A 16399-nucleotide genomic window follows, 5' to 3' on the forward strand; every position below is an offset into this window, starting at 1 on the left:
AAGTCTTGTTTCGTTCAAACAGACTATTCATCACATCCAAGATGACTGAGAGTCCTCACGTCTGGCCCTATTCGGATATGAATGGACCTTCGGCTATGACGAGAAGGCCACCGGCTCCGCTCGGCATCAACTCGCATTCGGATCCAAAGTGCGGCGCTGTTGGAGCCGCCATCGATTCCTGATCGGACTACTTCCGATCACGTGCGAGAGACGGGCTCGCTTCGGTCGAGTTCCGCCTGGTGAGTTCTGCCTGGTGAGTTCCACTCGGGAGAGTTCTTCCTGGTGGGCTCTGCTTTGCCTTTGGCCACGACCCGCGAGCCGAGCCAGGATGAATGCGAGCTACAGCCAACGGGCTGTCATGCCCAGTCGCCCACATGACTATATCTACGGTGAGTACCAGAGTCTATGCCATGGGAAAAATTGCGCCACCGTGAAGCATCCCGCTCCAAACACGCTCGAGCCGCTCATTGCGACGAGCGACGGACCGAGCGCGAGAATGTCGATTCTGGTTTTGGCGCAGGCTCGGCGCAGGCCGTCTTGAGGCCTAATAGATACGTCGGTCTCCAAGACTATGCGTGTTGTGCTGCCATGGCACTGACTCTTGCTCTTTCCAGATGTCAATTCGACGGTCGCGTGCCACACCGACCACATCAAAGCGATGGTCAAGTCGCAGACTCACGATGTGGTAAGTCTACGCGTCTGATGCGGTCGGGTCGGGTCGGGTCGTGTCGGGTCGGGGACTGCTTAGTTCAGCATGTGAAAGCCTTCGGTGGCTGCCGATATGGAGTTGGAGGAGGTGCTGATAAGCAAGAGAATTGCCCTCTGAATCGCCCCGGCTTGCTGCACCATGCTTACGCTGCTTTGGTTGTGCGGCGCCATGACCGTACGCTTGCAGATCATCAACCCAAACTATACAAACATGTTTTCGGCGTTGAACCACTATCCACCATCGCATTACCGGCTCCGTCCACGCAAACTCCCGGCGCATCTTGGGAATGACCGACGATCCTACAACAACTTTCCCGCTCACGTCGACGGCGTAAACCGGTTCAAGTACTTTCGTCGTCCTCTGATTCCGTACATGCCGACGCTGGGCGGTCAGATTGTCTATGCCCGCAAGCCTCCCCCAATCGCCCAAGCCACCGTGGAGCGACCCGTTTCGCCTTTCAGCAAAACTGTGGCCGTTCAGTCGATTTACAGGTAAGGCTCTTCGATAACGGCATTGCATTGTTCGCCGAGATTGTATATTCCGCTGTTCTGCTCTTGCCGTTGCATCGGAGGCACTAACGTATTGGCAACCCCCCCCCAACGACAGAGAATCCGAGGCGCAGACGGACCCGTACTCTCCTGAATATGTTATTCCGCCCGGATCCGTTCCACCCGAGCTCTTGGCATTGGCCACGTTGACGTTCGGCTCAGGATTGCCTGTTGGCATGGCCGAACTGGAGATGATCGAGCGGGCCAGGTCAAAGAGAGCGTGGGAAGCCACGCTTCCAAAGGTGGTTGACCAAGAATCCTTTGAAAAGCGCCTGCGTATGATGGAGGAGATGGAACTGAAGGAGTGGCAGGAACGCGAGGAGGAGATCCGAAAGTACGTATCCGTCGAATCGCTGATCAGCCAGAGAACCTGTATATGTGCTGTTGGGCTGCTCGCTTGGTTTCTTTCTCGTACACATTTGTGTGGCCGTTACCAACATGGCCATGTTTGATCCAGACTCCAAGAGGCTAGACTGGAAATCTTGGCCAAGGTCATCAAGAAGCGAAGCGAGGAGAACGAAGCAATGAACAACGAGCGGGTCGAAAAGATCTGGCAACGAAAGCTGCAGGAGCGGGATACCTTGCTCGAGAAGCTGCAAAAGAAGCGAATCAAGGCTCTGAGGAAGATCTCGAATAGGCGAAGCAAGGTCCAGAACAAGGTCGAGAAACGAGACATTATCGCCGAGTACGCCAGCTATGGATCTTCTGTAAGCATACGGCCGCAGACAGCTGGCCCCGAGAAAGCATGGATATCTTGCGGACCCTCACAGTCACCCTCAGCAACGAGGGACTCATTGACATGGCATTATACCGTGTCCACGCATGTCACCGGCTCTACTCCGAAGAGAAGGCCGCACCGCTTTGGGCGCAGCTGATTCGTTTGCCCCGTATCATTGCCGCTCTTGATGTCTCGGTTTGCCAACATCTAGGTCTATGCCCCCAAAGCCAGAGATGGCATGTACCGAGACAACCCCGCAAACACTCTCAAGATTCAAGTCGAGAACATCGACGACTACCGCGGTCTCTTGGATCTTGAGGCCACCTTCCCTGAAAAGATCATAAAGACCAATCTGTCTCTCCCTCAGAAGAAGCACACCCGAAGTCCTTCGGCGCGCAAGGTGGGAAAGACAGAGTCCGTGGCCACCTCGTGTGCTGTCACCTTGTATACTGGGTCATGGTATTCGCCCAGGATGGGACTCACACGATCGAAATGACTCGACAGGAAAAGCACCTGCAGGAGCAGCTCTTGTTGATGGACAAAAAGATGAAGGCGCGCAGGCACCAGGCGCAGCAGGAAGAAAAGCCGCTGCGATTCTGTCAGAAGATCGAGAAGCCACCTCAGCGGCCCGAGACTCCCACGATTGAAGGAAGGTATGTGTCTCTATATGCAGGCGTGTAGAACGCGGGGGCCATTCTGAGCCCCAACAGACGAAACACGGCTGCGCTAAGGGTGGCAAGACGATGTACCAACTATGCATTTGCTTACGCTTTACCGACGGTTGCGCCCTGTGCTTTCGGTACAGCACGGAAATCGAGGACGAAATGGAGCTGGCAGCTCTGCTACTCCAGGGCCTCATTCGTGGCCGTATCGTTCAGAATCTCATGTATCAGGGCAAGGAGCGCAGACTGCAGCTCATCGGCGAGTTGCGAACTCGCCAGACGATCCGAAAGGCCAACGAGGTCAGCGAGGCTGCCCAAGCTGCGCGCGAGGCGCTTGAGGAGCAGAGAGTTCGTGAAGGTGACGAGGAGCAAGCCTCCGAGACGAGCGAGGATGAAGCCACCGGCGGTCCACACCGAGGCTCCCTGCGCCGCAAGCATTCCCTTGGCACCGAGGAGCAAAACCTCTTCAACTACGAGGTCAAAGTATGTATATCGTTCGAGTTGGCGACGGACTCTGCCATATCAAACAATCGACGAGACACTCCAGTGCCATCCTGACAGCGCTTTGCTCCTTGGCCCTCAGCCCCAGATAAAAGAAGGAGAGGAACAGTGGCAGGAAAGGGAAACAAGCAACGAAGAAGAAAGAGCTGAGCGTCTGGTCGAAAGCACCATCGAGGCCGAGTATATGGGCAAGACCTTTGATTTTCTCACCAAGGAGCTTGTGCGGCTTCGCGAAGAACGAAGAATAGATGCAATGGTCAAGCTTGCTGAGCGCACCCGCAGAATGAGGGAGGCCGAGGAAAGCGGTGAGTTGCACTGCCCCAGGTGCTTGGATCGAGTCTGCCGCTTCCGGTTCGCCAACAGGGACATCGGTGAGCTGACATCCGTGGGCTGTTGGTAGGTTTGAGACAAGTGGAGGTCAAGCGCCAGGCCGAGGACGACGAGGTCTTCCGCCAAGTGATCAAGGTGCACCAGGAGACTGTCGACAGTTATCTCGAGGAGATCATCATTGGAGGCATCGAGCACGTCTCCAGCGTCCAAGCTCGCGAGCAGGTGTACGAATACGCTGGCAAGATCAACCAAGTCGTTGATGAAATCGAGCGCCGACAGGCACTCCAGCCGGAGACAGCAGAGATTACTGTGGCGGATCTTGTCTCTGCATTCTTGATCCCCGAGGTCGAGAAAGAGACGCTTCGCATGCAGAGTAAGTGCTTCAAGCCAAGGACACCGTTGACGCGATGCATTTGTGGGATATTGGATAGCCGGTGGTAGTGGTGGTGAACATGTACAGGAATCGGTGGAGGGTTGCCTGTATTTGCGCTGACAACGACACATCCCCACTCGGATCCCCGTCCACCAGTCAAACAAGAGCAGCGCAAGTACTTGCTGGCTGCACACACGGCCGTTTACAACGAAGTGCGCCAGTTGGAGCAGGAGCTCGTAGACAACGCCGAGACAGAGCACGGAAATTCCGAGGCACCGAGCGGGCATTGAGCAGGTGGTGCCTCTGGCACATCTTCCAAGACGTGAGCCGCAACCTGCTCCAGGAACGATGCTGCCAGTGCCTCCAACATTTCGTTGTGCAAAATATGCTACTTGTGTGCATGTGGGAGCTGCTTTGGGCTGAAGCAGATGATGGATTGCAGCATTAGTGAGTATGCCGCTCTCCCGCATGACGGTAAATACAGAGCTGGACTCGGTCCTCCTGCCGGCATGCCTGCAGAGCATCCGGCCCGAGGCCGTGCACCAACATAGGTCATTCGGAGAGCAGACCAGGGGCACTCGGGGGCAGGTCGGTCGCGTCGCATTCGAACCTTGGCCGATCTTGTGGCTGCTGTCTGGTCGCATCGCCTCTGGCGGGGCTGCCCTCATCTCGACGACCCGATCCAGTCGGGGACAATCGACAGGCGAGCGGATTCAACTTGCCCTGACCAACGCAGGGGTGTAACAGGCCGTCAGTCTGCATCATCCCTCGACTGCAGAGCACGGTGCTGGAGCCGCACGAGCCGCAATGGAGCAGGTACCCAGCCTCTCCCCAGACCCAGATCGCACATCCAGCCAGTGCAATCGCAGTAATGGCCGGCCGCCTCGGCCTCCTTTCTTTTCTTATTTCGCTGGATTGCAGAACAACAGGGCGAATGGACCAACAGGCCGCGGACGAGGAGCCCGGGGCCGGCCCAGGGGAAGGAATATGTCGATGGTTTTCAATAACAGCAGCGGCAACAACACCAACAGCACTGGCACCGGCGACAACAGCAGCCGGGGTGCGCTGGCGTCGCCCGTCGTCTCTAACTCGGCCAGGACAAGTGAAAGCTCCGATTCATTCTACGGCTCCCAACGGGGCTCCAACTCCAGGTCTAGTTTCTCTCGAGGATCGCCAGGACGAGGTGGATTCGCGACGAACAGAACAAAGTGGTTCAACAACCAGCCAGCGAGTATGGCTCCTTAGCATGCGCTCGCCCGCTCGCCGGCTCTATTCAGGAATAGAATACGCCGCACAGGTGTGGCCGAAACCATGATCTCGGCAAGATCGGATCGGATACTGACAAAGCTCTATTCACGTCAGGCGAGTCCACAGCGCCGAGTCCAACGGTTGCCGCGGGCGATATGATCGACGACGAGGACAGCGCGATGATCGAAACTCCATCATCAAGATCGCTAGAGCCGCTACCGGAGCCGTTGGATCGTTCTCTGGACCAGGAGGACTTTTCGTTTGGCTCGTCCGACTCGTCGGCGGCTCAGTGGTCATCCAAAAGCACGGGGATCTTGCGAATGCGGAAGAACGTCAGGTAATGTCCTCCAGAGTTGATGGCCGGCCGTCCTCAACGGCACTCGCACATCATGTGCGAACAGTCCATATCCGCCCGCCCCCTGCTGTCTTGCTGACACGATCCGTGGATGGCATCGTTCGGGACACCCCGGCGGATCGTCGTCTCTCAACTGGATGGGCATTCTCTAACATCCTCATCAAGGCCGGAGGATCGAGTCGAGAGATTTTCGTATGTCCCTCCTGATAACCGCTATATGGAGGTATGGGCACTGCACTTGGGTCGTCGATGCGTCAGATGGTTCGCTGGGCGGATGCTTCTGGCGCTTTCTCCGGTTCTGGTCCTGGTGTGCTGTGCTATGGGCTGAACTGACCACAACTGTCGGGTATTCACATTCGCTCGTATTGATGACATGTACCCCCCCCCGATCCAGATGAAAGACCAACGAGACGACCTGATGAACATGTATGTCAAGCAGAAGAAGATGGCCATGCCGGGCCAGCAGTACAATCTCGGTGAAGCCCCGCAGCTCGCTCCTGAGTGTCTGGATATGTGCCCCGAGTTCGAGCGGCAAGAGCGAGAATATTCCAAGAAGCTGGATGAGTTTGAAATCGTAAGATATTGGCACCGAGGAGTCATTGGCCGGAGCCTGCTCTATCCGTGGTTGCTTCGTGGAACTCGATACCGCACTATAACTAAGCCATGTGCCACGCCCCGTCTATCCGTCGCAGGACCCAGCCACCGGTCGAGCCGATCCAAAGACAACCGTCAAGCGATACAAGCGATCTGCTGCCGGCGACCCTCCGCCCTTGCCCTGTGACGTCCGGCCGCCCCATGTGCTGCTGGTAGGTGATGCGAATGACTGGTATTTGGCATCGATGGGCACGGCCTTGACCGCCTAGTCCGACAGCGACCGATACCGAGCAATCGACAGTGACACCACTTCGCCATCATCCAGGCGACACTTGACTTTTTGGTTTACGAAGTTCTGCCAGAGTATGGTCTCGATAAAGCCCACCCATGGATCCGCGACCGAACTCGTGCTATCCGAACCGACTTTACATATATCCAGTCTCGCGGCACGGAGTCGATTGCCGCGCACGAACGAATAGCTCGATTCCACATCATGTCGCACCACGACCTATCTGAGATAGCGTCGTTCTCGGTCTCTCAAGAATACGAACAGCTGTGTAAAAGTAAGTCCGAGCACCCCGTTTAGTCTGAACAGTGATAGCACCAATCTCAGCGACCCTGAATGGGCGTCGCTGAAACATCGCTAGCCCCCTCCATCCCTCGAGTAAATATGACAACTGCCGAGACGTAGATCCGGAAGATGCATGTGCGTCGCCTCGATCGTAGCTGAGACAGCTGTCGGCCCATCTGCCTTTCCAGCCCTGCAGAGTCTCAAGGAGCTCTATTCCGAGTGCGCTCGCCAAGGGATATATTCTCCAAACGAGGCCGAGTTCATTGCATACTACATTCTTGCCCACGTCAAAAGTGTCAAGGCTACCGAGTTCGAAAAGTCTCTGCGTCGCGGAGTATATCTGGATCCGCTTGTCCAGCGAGCACTTGAGCTGCAGTCTTACATTGTCCGATCCAAGGGCGAGGTCGCCAACTACTCGCGATTCTTCCGCAAGATTGCAAGTAGCCAAGTCAGCTATCTGGAAGCATGTCTGCTTCATCGAGAGTTTATCAGCGTTCGCACCGACGCCCTCCGATCAATGCAAAAAGTCTACATGAGTCAGGCAGCGACCAACTCCAACGTGTTCCCCGTATCGGATCTGATCCGTCAACTCGCCTTCAACGACGATTCGGAGGTCATCAAGTATCTTGAGTACTTCCAGATCCCGTTTGAGCAGGATCCGACGCTGGGCTCATATCAAGTGATAATCGGCAAGACACGGCAGTATGACGCCAGAGAAGATAAGCACCGAGTCATCGCTGGTCCCTTTTACGGTGAGCTACCCGCCGGTTCCATTTCCATTCCCGTCCCACAGCAGCGAAGAAACCGCCGATATCCAAAGTCGTTGACTCGACGAACTACACCCACTCTGTGGGGTCCTGTGCAAGCCGCAGCCGAACAGCGTTTTTGTCACAATACGCTCACGGAGATCGAAGCCATAGCTAATTCTCTGGTGACCAATGGACGGCCTCCGCTCTCTCATCCCGTGTGACTGCAGACAGGCACCGTGCAAGCCTCACTCCCGTTGTTTCTCAGGTGATCCTGCACAAGCGCAAAGGCATTTCAGATGCAGATATCATTGACGGACGGAGTCTGTTGCTTGTAAGGTCGCCACAGCGCCAGGCGAAACAGCCGGGTTTGAATCGGCCAGACCAGTCGGCAATCAGGCGACCACTACCTGCGCCTCCGGTCGAGCCTCGCACCACTTTCGGAGCAGCCGCTCTGTTTGCAGGATCTCCGGTAGCTCCAAGGCCGATCTTCGCCCCTTCAGAACCGGTATCGAGGCCACCGCCATCGATGCTCAAGGCGCCGAGCGAGCCGGCTTCCCGGACTCCAGCCCCGTCGGCGCCCTTCTCGTTTGCAGCTGCGCCTACTACCACTGCCCCATCTCGATCACTGTGGTCCAATACCCCGCTCGCTCCAGAGGCACCTGTTTCGGCACCAAGTCCGTTCTTCAATATCCCCAACGCTACCCCATCCTTGGATACGACTTTGCAAAGGCCACCAATCGCCCAAACACCACACCTGCCTCTGGCAGCCCAGCATGCCCCTGTCCTCCAGTTGCCAGTATCCTTCCACCCCGTCTCGCCTGCAAAGTCCATGACACCAACTGTTGCAACCCCTCGATCAATCGTACCCGAGTCCTTGGTTGCTTCGGTATATGATGACCTGGTGAAGCAAGCGATTCGGGAGATTGCCGCCGAGGAGCTTGTGAGCCGACATCGGTTCGCGAACGAGATCTCCATGGCGGTTTTATCGGACGTTGCAGCTCAGGCTGTCGCCGACGTAGTTCGAGAAGTCGTAATGGAGTGCGTAGTGGAAGCAGAGCTCCGAAGCTATGCGTACGACAATCTTGTCGACCAGTTCGCGCTCGAGTTTGTGCGAGAGATTGTGCTCGAGCAAATCGCCCAAGAGCATCATGCACGCCGACAGCGACAGCAATTTTTCGCCCTCTGGGTGCAGCAAGTCGAAGTGAGCCGCCTTGACCGCCAGAGGCGACTGGCGTTGGAGCAAAAGCGAGCTGTCGAGCTCTATCTCAACACCGTTGCCATGCCGCCCAGTCTGGTTGGCAATGGCGCTCGCAAGCGCACACTCCATCCTGGGGGGCAGCGCAAACGTCCCAAGTGGGAAGAATCTGAAGCTCTGAATGAGGAGGAGGTTCTCAGCGGCATTATTCTGAGAGTAAGTCGCATATGATGGTGCTTTTGCACAAACGCTGGAACAGAGGCAAGACGGCCCGGAAGCGACGGCTGGAGAGAGTCTCCATTGATCAGGAATGCTCGGCACAGCAGCGCGTCGTCCTCCTGCGGTCGCTCGTTATCGTCCCAGACCCAGACCCCCTCTCACCCCTGCACTCTTACCTCGATATGCATATTTCCAACTTGTCCAACTGGACTTGTCGCTTCCCGGTTGTGTCTGACTGTGCGCTTGCCGCTTCAGGCCGCACAGCAGAGCGGTCGCTACTGGGACCCAATTGACTTTCAGGTACTCTTCCGCGAGATTCCGATTCCCCACCAAAGTGCCGTCGAATGTATATTTCACTGGAAGATTGGAGTTTCGGTCGCAGGCTCGCCGGATCTGTCGCCCTTGAACCAGTTTTGCTCAACATGGCTGCGCTCCAAGTTCACGCCGACGGGCGTCACGCCCCACATGGTCGTTCAGGCCGGCGCGCAAAAGAATACCGTCAAAGAGCTGCTCCACTCGCGATTCGCCCTCAAGAAGCCCGTTCGAGGTGGAAGCGTCTTCCAGCGGGTAGAACAGTGCGACGTGGTGGTCCATCAAGTTGAAATCCGAGAGCCCCGTCGAGCCGATGCAAGCCCCAAGGTCAACTCCGAGAGTATCCTCTCAGGTGTATCAGCCTTGGTATTCCAGTGCACCATCAAGGACGGGAATAGCGATGTGGGGTATGTTGCCCCCTGCAGGTCTCCAGGGCATGATTGCGACCATCCCCAGCTACGCAGCGTCTGCTTGGAAAATGCATCTCGGTGCCTCGACGGGTGTGCTGCATGTCGCCTTCTCATCCGAGTGTTGGTACACTATCTCCACACAGATCCTGGTGGAGAACGGAGCACGAGCGTCTCCTCTCGTTCTGCGACTGCGTTCCTCGCCACGCCAAGATCCCACTGCTCATTGTGTTTTGGTCCACTCCGGCATTCAACAAGAACGAGTTTATTGGAAATGTACGTCGCGTTGCGTGCGACTCAGCCGAGCCAAGCACATTGTGGTACACGGCCTTCCAGAGTGCTGGCTCGGCTGTTCTTCTGGTCACTTACATGCCCTTTCGTTGGCTCACCATCGCTGCTGGCTTTTGGCACTACCAAATCCACATTTCCAGGTCGCAGTCAAGGAGTCTCTCTCTCAGCTTTTTGGTGCAGGCCCCATCGACTATCTCGACATCCTCGGGATCGATACAGATGAGGCTGGCTTTGATGTGGTCAAGTCAAGTGTCGGGCTCAAGCTCAAGCTGGGGAGCTTGGTCGAGCGATATCCCCCGGTCCAGCGGCTGAAGCATGTGGTTGTAGAAGGTGGGAGGCCGCTGTCTTTTCCACGTCGAATCGATCGCCCGCCTTTGGCAACCGAAAGCGTTGGCTCGTGGAAGCAGCTCTCTTACGTGTTGTGCGCTTCACGTTGCAGATGTGGTGGACGCCATAACAAACAAGTACTTTGAGTTTGCCGTCGGACACGTCGATAAAATATGCAATAAGCTTAGCTTTGGTGAGAGTACCAGCGATTCCGCGCCGAAGCAGTTGCTAGCAATGCTCTCCGTCTCCTCCGGCAAAACCCCCTCCGATTGCGCTCGCTGAAAGCGGGCTCTGTCCATCGGTCTCATACCATACTGACGCCTTTCGCCACGCCACAGAACTGTGCAGCGACGTTTACACCATGACGTGCGACATGCTCATCGAGCTCATGAACAACCAGTTCTCGGCCGTCGAACAGATCCTCACCCATCCTGTGCTTGAGACCATCGCTTGGCCGGCGCGCGAGTTTGCTCAAAGACAAGACTCTGTGCCCCCAATTGAGTGGAACTCTGACGCAGCGTTTGCACATCTGCGATCTGTCATTGCCAAGTACCGGCTGCCCAGTCTGTCGTCGCTTGCACTGGGCACAGACAAGAGTGCCGATGATGATGCTCGGTTCGTATCAACGAGTCGTTGGCTGAGTGGATGCGCATACGGGATTGTTGTATCAGCCGAAGGATCCGACGCCAATCACCCAATGCTTTAGCGGATCTTCTTATGCATGTCCATAGCTCATCGACGTGTTTGGTTATGTGCAGATATCAAGCCCTTTGGAAGCTCCAGTCTCGGTGGTTAACTTCGCTCGAAGGGTATCCTGGCCTCTCTCTCGACATGGTACAGCAACTCCGGGCACAGACCACCAGAATTCTCACGGAATCGACCGGCGCGCGATGTGGTGAGTCGCAGTTTCGCATTCCAGATGCATCGTCGGCGTTCGCCCAACTCAGCCGTCTTGTAGCATCAGATCCTGCCCTTCTACGACAGCTAAAGCAGCGACACGGCATATGATGTGATGTGACTAATGTCAATGACGCTCGCCACACCTTCAGCCATCCTGATCGGCAGCTTGATGCGGCATGTGTCTGTTGCGCTTGTCAAGTCGTTCGTCCATGAGCTTACGTCGCTGTCACCGCCACCGTGGTATGTCGAGGAGCACATAGGACTGCTCGAGAAGGTGTTTTCGCAAGCAGTGTACGATCGCCTTGGACAGTGGGAGCGCGAGTTGCAGTCAGCACAAGCTCGCCAGCAAATGTCCAGGGCTCCGAATCACGATATTCCAAAAGCCGCTGGCCCCGCCTCCCCTGTGCCGAAAGTCCGTCAAAAGAACTCCGCCACCGACAGAACAGAGCACATGCATCCGGCCGCAAGCAGGTACTGTTAGCACACGTACTGTTGGCTGTGGGGGGATTGTATAGCATCACAGGAACAGGACTATCGACTTGCCCGGCCAGTTGAAGGCGAAGGATCGCTGTTGACACAGATTCTCACTTCTCGATGCCATAAATCACAGACCCCCGAGCATGGCGGGTGTATCGGCCGCGGGCCATCCTCAGATCTCCGAAGCAGAATCCAAGCCTCTGGTGCAAGTGTCTAGGCAACGGTCTGCCCCGGGTGTGCCAGTCCAAACCAGCCCCGCGGCGCCGTTCCGATCGCCTCCGATACCACATTCGGTGATGCCACAGAGTGCGGAGGGCCGCAAAACGTCGGGCGAACTCGAATTCTTGGATGCCTTGAAGAGGGCTCAGGACGAGCTCCGAAGCATGAGCAGTGGAATCCACTGATCCGCAGCCAGACCGTGGATGCAAGCTGTTTTGTATCTGGAGCACCGTCTTTGTACTCAATACACTGCCCTTTGCTGGTTCTCGGAATACTCGTCTATTGCACCACAACAACGATCTATATCATCTACCGCTGTCGTATCGTGCAATCAGAAACGTGAACTCGATGTGCCAATCGATCATCTCGGATAGATATTGGTCGATTGGATTCATCTGCAAGTGCCATTTCCAGGAAAACCACCACACGCACGGACCGATCGCGATCCGACAAATCGAGATCCCGCAATGTGACTCCAACACAAAGTTCGAGCATTCCCTCAAGGAGAGTGCTCCGTTGGTCTGGAGAAGCTGTGCTGCGCCTGGAGCCGCATCCAGGATCTTGTCGACGGCTACCCTTGCTGCTGCAGTTAGGGATATGAATCGATCATATGCTGCTCTGGAGATGATACGTAGATTGCTGATGAGCCAGGTGATGGGACCTCTCACCGATACAAGGCTTTGCTGACTGGCACAGAAAGCCCAAAGCGCAGAGGCGGGGGGGGAGGGAGTGACGGTTGATCGAGGAAGGGGTGCAGAGCAAGGAGGAGGGGTCAAGGCAGGGCGGGGCAAGGTAAGGAAAGGCAAATGGAAGACGGGGGGGGGAAGAGTGCAAAACAAAGGGCAGAGGCTCTGTCCTTCGAGGGACAGTGGCTAGGAACAGAATGCTCGAGACTGAATGTACATTTCAAGGCTTCTTGATTTCAATCTTCTTGGATTTGCCCAAGTCCGGCTTTTTGGTGAACACACCAGCCTCAGTGGAGCTGCTGGCAGGGGCCGAGGTCATGAGGCCGGAGCCATGCACCAAGGCAGCAGCCGAGGCTGGAGGGGCGGACGGGATGGGCACGGAGTAATAAAACTGCGAGGGATCTTGGTACGAGGGACTCGACGAATTGACATCGCCGTTTTGCGATGCAATCGTATCGCCTTCCTGGTCCGAGTCCATGGCGGGACTTGGGGTAAAGTCAAAGGAAGGGGCCGGAGGTTGCATCATCTGAGGCGGCGGATACGGGTAGTAGTGGGCAGGGGCGTAGTAAATCGCGCCAGAGGCAGCGACGCTTCGGGGCGGGGCGCTCGAAGAGGCGGCCGGATCGGCCGGATTGAGCGCCGTCACCATGCCAGAGACATTCGGGGGGTACTCGGCAGGGTAGGCATACCCGGCATGCGGATGGAAGACGTAGTTGGAGTAGTAGGGATCGACAACAACACCGACCGGGGTTGAGGGCACCATCAGGCCGTTTTCGGTCATGATGTACGGAACGGTGCCAGGGCCGCCGACCGGCTGGGCGAGAGGGACGATCCCGCCGGCGGGGGCATATGCTTGTGCATAATAGTACGGGTTGGTGGGCGCAGCCTCGCCATCGTAGACATAGGATGTGTTCTGGCTCGAAGCAGGCATGAATTCCGGGGCATTCACGGCTGCAACACAGGACGCCAATGCGGACAACGAAGCTTGGTCAGTACGGCAGAGATGGAGACGGCGGCAGAGCAGATGGCTCTGGAGCAGGCTACCAGCAAGCACCACAATCGGATGCAACCTTGCTAGTGTTCACCAGCGGGGCGATCCAGAGAGACGAAGCTCAGACTGGCAGCACTGCTCGCAAGACATGATCCAGTTGCTATCTGTATACCTTTCTTCAGGGTCGGGGCGCCTTCAGCCGATGCTTCGTCGACGCTGGCATTGGCAGGCACATTCTGGGCCTTCTGGCTGAGATAGCGCTTTGACTTGTGCTTGGGGAAGGTTGCTTTCTTGGAATCGGACTCGGCTTTGTCGGCACCGAGGGCCTTGGCCTCTTCAGGGTCTTGCCGAGCGTCATCTTTAGCTGCCGCCGATACGCTGAGAGATGCGACCGACGATGCCAGGGAGCCGGCCGTATCTGTCGCAGAAGTAGCGGACTGTGGCAGAGGCGATGTCGAGCGAGGTGCAGCCTGTCCGGCTTGGTTTTGTTGCTGAATGGACTGCACTGTCTTTTGGAAATGGTTCTTGAAGGTCTGAGACGGAGGACGGTAGAGCTGGGGCTGGCTGGACTTGCGGCTCAAGACTGCCTGGGGCGGCTTTCCGTGTGAAGTTGTAGGCGATGGCGTGTCTCTCGAGTCAGCGTTGGGCTCGCCGGATGGAGAGGCTTTTCGCGGCTGCGAGGCGGCTGCGGCTTTCAGGCTGGAGGTCGACGGCTTCTTTTCGATCCGGACAACGTGCTCATTGACAACAAAGCTCGATGTCGTCACGTCCTGGACCTGGGGCGGCTGAGCATAGTGGGCAATTGAGGACGGGGGTATATGTTATCTGGTGCATGCCATCGAGTGAATGCTACCGAGTGCGTGCAAACTCGCCAGGCTGGCACCGTACGCAGCATCAGGCAAGAGATCGACGGAGCCGCGGACTCCAGCCACCACCTCCGCAGCGCCGGACAGCCCTGAGCGAAATTCAACGAATGCATCGACAGCGAGGCAGCGATCCGCTTGGGCTCCGCGCACCAACCTGCTTGCCGTAGCTCGTGTTCCAGCTCTTCCTCTTGAATCGATCGCGCGAGTCCGGGGGCTCCTGGTTCTCATCAAACCGGTCATGGGTCCATTTCTGGTTGAGCGGATCCTGGTCTGTTTCCCAGTGCGAGTGGCGGCCACTCCGGCTTCGCGACGAGGTGGATGCCGAGCGGCTGAGCAAACTGCTGTCCCGCGAGTCGCGCTGCTTGGGCAAGTCGGGCGAAGGTGCACCTGCGACATCGACCGGCGGAGGATTGGCTGGCTCCGGGTCGGCGTACTTGGGTGCTGGGCGCGAGCTCGGGCTGATCGAGCCCCGTCCGCGTCTGGGTTGTGGCGTTGAGAGACAGAACCCGCAACGGACCACGGCACACGGCCGAGCAGGCACGGCCATCAGGTTCCGGAACAAGCACAACAAGGTCAGCAATCCAACAGGCTCGGGTGCGAAGGATATGGAGATTTCGACGGGCTTGCGAGTCGCATCGCACCAGTAGCCCGCCCAGCGGGTATCCTGTGGCGGATCAGGCATCATCGAGACAGGGCAACCAACGACAAGCTACCCGAGCGTGCTCTGATCAGTGCCAGCACAAAGCGCTTACCCTCTGGATGAGCGTCCATGGAATCGGTTGTCATGGAGCCAAAATGTGCCCGAGTGCGGAGTAGCGGATGGGTCGTTGCGGCGTAGCGGCAGAGGGGACGGACCAGCGACAGGCTTGGCCTGCTGCGGCTGCGGGGAGATCTTGTCGACAGCCGGGGACTCGTCCGGGCGTGTGGTGGCAGGCGCGGCAGCAGCCGAGGCAGCAAGTGCCTTTTTCTCAAGCTTGAGCTTGGCCCGGTCGACGGATCGCTTGGCCGTTGCTTTGGACCGAGTTCGGGCCAGGATGTCCTGCGCCTTGGTCAGGGCGGCATCGGCGACGGCCCGGGACTTGAGGGGGGTAGTCGTGGTCTCTGCCTTGGATTCTTCGTACTCGTAAATCTCCTCTTCCGGCTCATCTGCCGCAGGATCATTGCGAGCGACACCCGCGGAATGGGAAGGATCTGTGGAACTCTGATCGGCGAGAGGATCGCGGCTGCTGGGGTTGGCCCGGCGAGAGGAGCCGGTCACGTCTATATCGGCGGCAGATTTACTCTCTTCTATCTCTAGGCCGTCCTCGCCACCGTCGTATTCCACAACCTCCTCCTCTTCATCGTATTCGTCGTCGTCGTATTCGTCTTCGTCGTCGTCCTCATCGTCATCGTCATCAAAGTCGTCGTCCTCTTCGTTGAACCGTTCGCCACCGTCATCGTCCTGATCATCGTGATCGTCCCGAAGGCCATCGCGTGCCGAGTGATCCGCGTTCTCGGCATGGATGTCTTGGGAAGAATCGGTGTTTGCGAGGGCATCGGGATCGGCGGCCGAATGGCGCTTGGCCTGCAGCGATCCCGAGGCAGCAGGGACGGGAGCGGGCTCTGGTGATGGGCAATCTTCCTCTCCTTCCGAGAGATCTTCTGCCTCGCGACGGCGGCGTGCTCTGAGTCTGCTCATGAATATTCAAGAGTCCGAGATAGGCGTGGATATGGACTGGGCGCTCGGGCGGAGGAGCGGGTGGGAGAAGAGACTCGAGACAGTGCTCGGGCGGGGAAGGGCGATGGGGCTGATCTGGAGAGCGATCGCAGAGGCGGCCAAAGGGCGGCCAAAGGGCGGCCTCGGCGAGAGCATGTCCGGCGGATCGAATGCAGGGCGCCGGCTCGAGTGCACGCAGCCGGCTCGAGTGCGCCGTGGCTGGCTCGAGCCGGCGCGATGCGCAGCGATCGGCCACGTGGCCGCTCCCCCAAACGCCAGGTCGGGCCTGCACGTGGACGACCCCGGCGCGGCGCTGGGTGTGTGCGCAGCCGACACACTGCCCCCACACCGCTGTGCTGGCTGCGCACATTGTGTGAGCATTGTCTGCACTTGCCCGCACTCGCACAACGGCGTTCTTCGGAAGGCCGCCTTCGCTGACTCGCCGATCCGCTGGG

The 16399-nt window shown here is 57.5% G+C and overlaps 3 protein-coding genes across 3 annotated transcripts; 2 read left to right on the forward strand and 1 right to left on the reverse strand.

Moving 5' to 3' along the window:
* Positions 1-358: 358 nt before the first annotated feature.
* BJ171DRAFT_594995 (solute carrier, TRAMD3 or PAT1-domain-containing protein) lies at positions 359-4392 on the forward strand (the record flags this gene model as incomplete). Its single annotated transcript, XM_053114564.1, has 11 exons — positions 359-389; positions 615-685; positions 896-1200; positions 1316-1591; positions 1715-1964; positions 2187-2375; positions 2480-2628; positions 2781-3120; positions 3221-3443; positions 3539-3841; positions 3998-4392. The coding sequence occupies 11 exons, from the start codon at positions 359-361 to the stop codon at positions 4129-4131; spliced, it is 2271 nt and encodes a 756-aa protein (XP_052971303.1). The 3' UTR covers positions 4132-4392.
* Positions 4393-4502: 110 nt separating this feature from the next.
* On the forward strand, positions 4503-11180 carry BJ171DRAFT_485785 (SAC3/GANP/Nin1/mts3/eIF-3 p25 family-domain-containing protein). The gene is made up of 15 exons (XM_053109156.1): positions 4503-4657; positions 4763-5072; positions 5204-5426; positions 5610-5667; positions 5839-6018; positions 6137-6250; positions 6364-6601; positions 6798-7361; positions 7586-8769; positions 9028-9491; positions 9638-9767; positions 9923-10112; positions 10222-10302; positions 10448-10724; positions 10868-11180. The coding sequence occupies exons 1-15, from the start codon at positions 4649-4651 to the stop codon at positions 11115-11117; spliced, it is 4272 nt and encodes a 1423-aa protein (XP_052971304.1). The 5' UTR covers positions 4503-4648; the 3' UTR covers positions 11118-11180.
* A 1321-nt stretch (positions 11181-12501) lies between these two features.
* Positions 12502-16061, reverse strand: BJ171DRAFT_111470 (uncharacterized protein). Its single transcript, XM_053105453.1, has 4 exons — positions 15001-16061; positions 14403-14727; positions 13555-14167; positions 12502-13342 (listed from the first exon to the last, which is right to left on the reverse strand). The coding sequence occupies exons 1-4, from the start codon at positions 15924-15926 to the stop codon at positions 12612-12614; spliced, it is 2595 nt and encodes an 864-aa protein (XP_052971305.1). The 5' UTR covers positions 15927-16061; the 3' UTR covers positions 12502-12611.
* Between the last annotated feature and the right edge of the window lie 338 nt (positions 16062-16399).

The sequence above is a fragment of the Polychytrium aggregatum genome (assembly GCF_025602895.1).
Source record: "Polychytrium aggregatum strain JEL109 chromosome Unknown BJ171scaffold_2, whole genome shotgun sequence".
Classification (NCBI taxonomy): domain Eukaryota; kingdom Fungi; phylum Chytridiomycota; class Chytridiomycetes; order Polychytriales; genus Polychytrium; species Polychytrium aggregatum.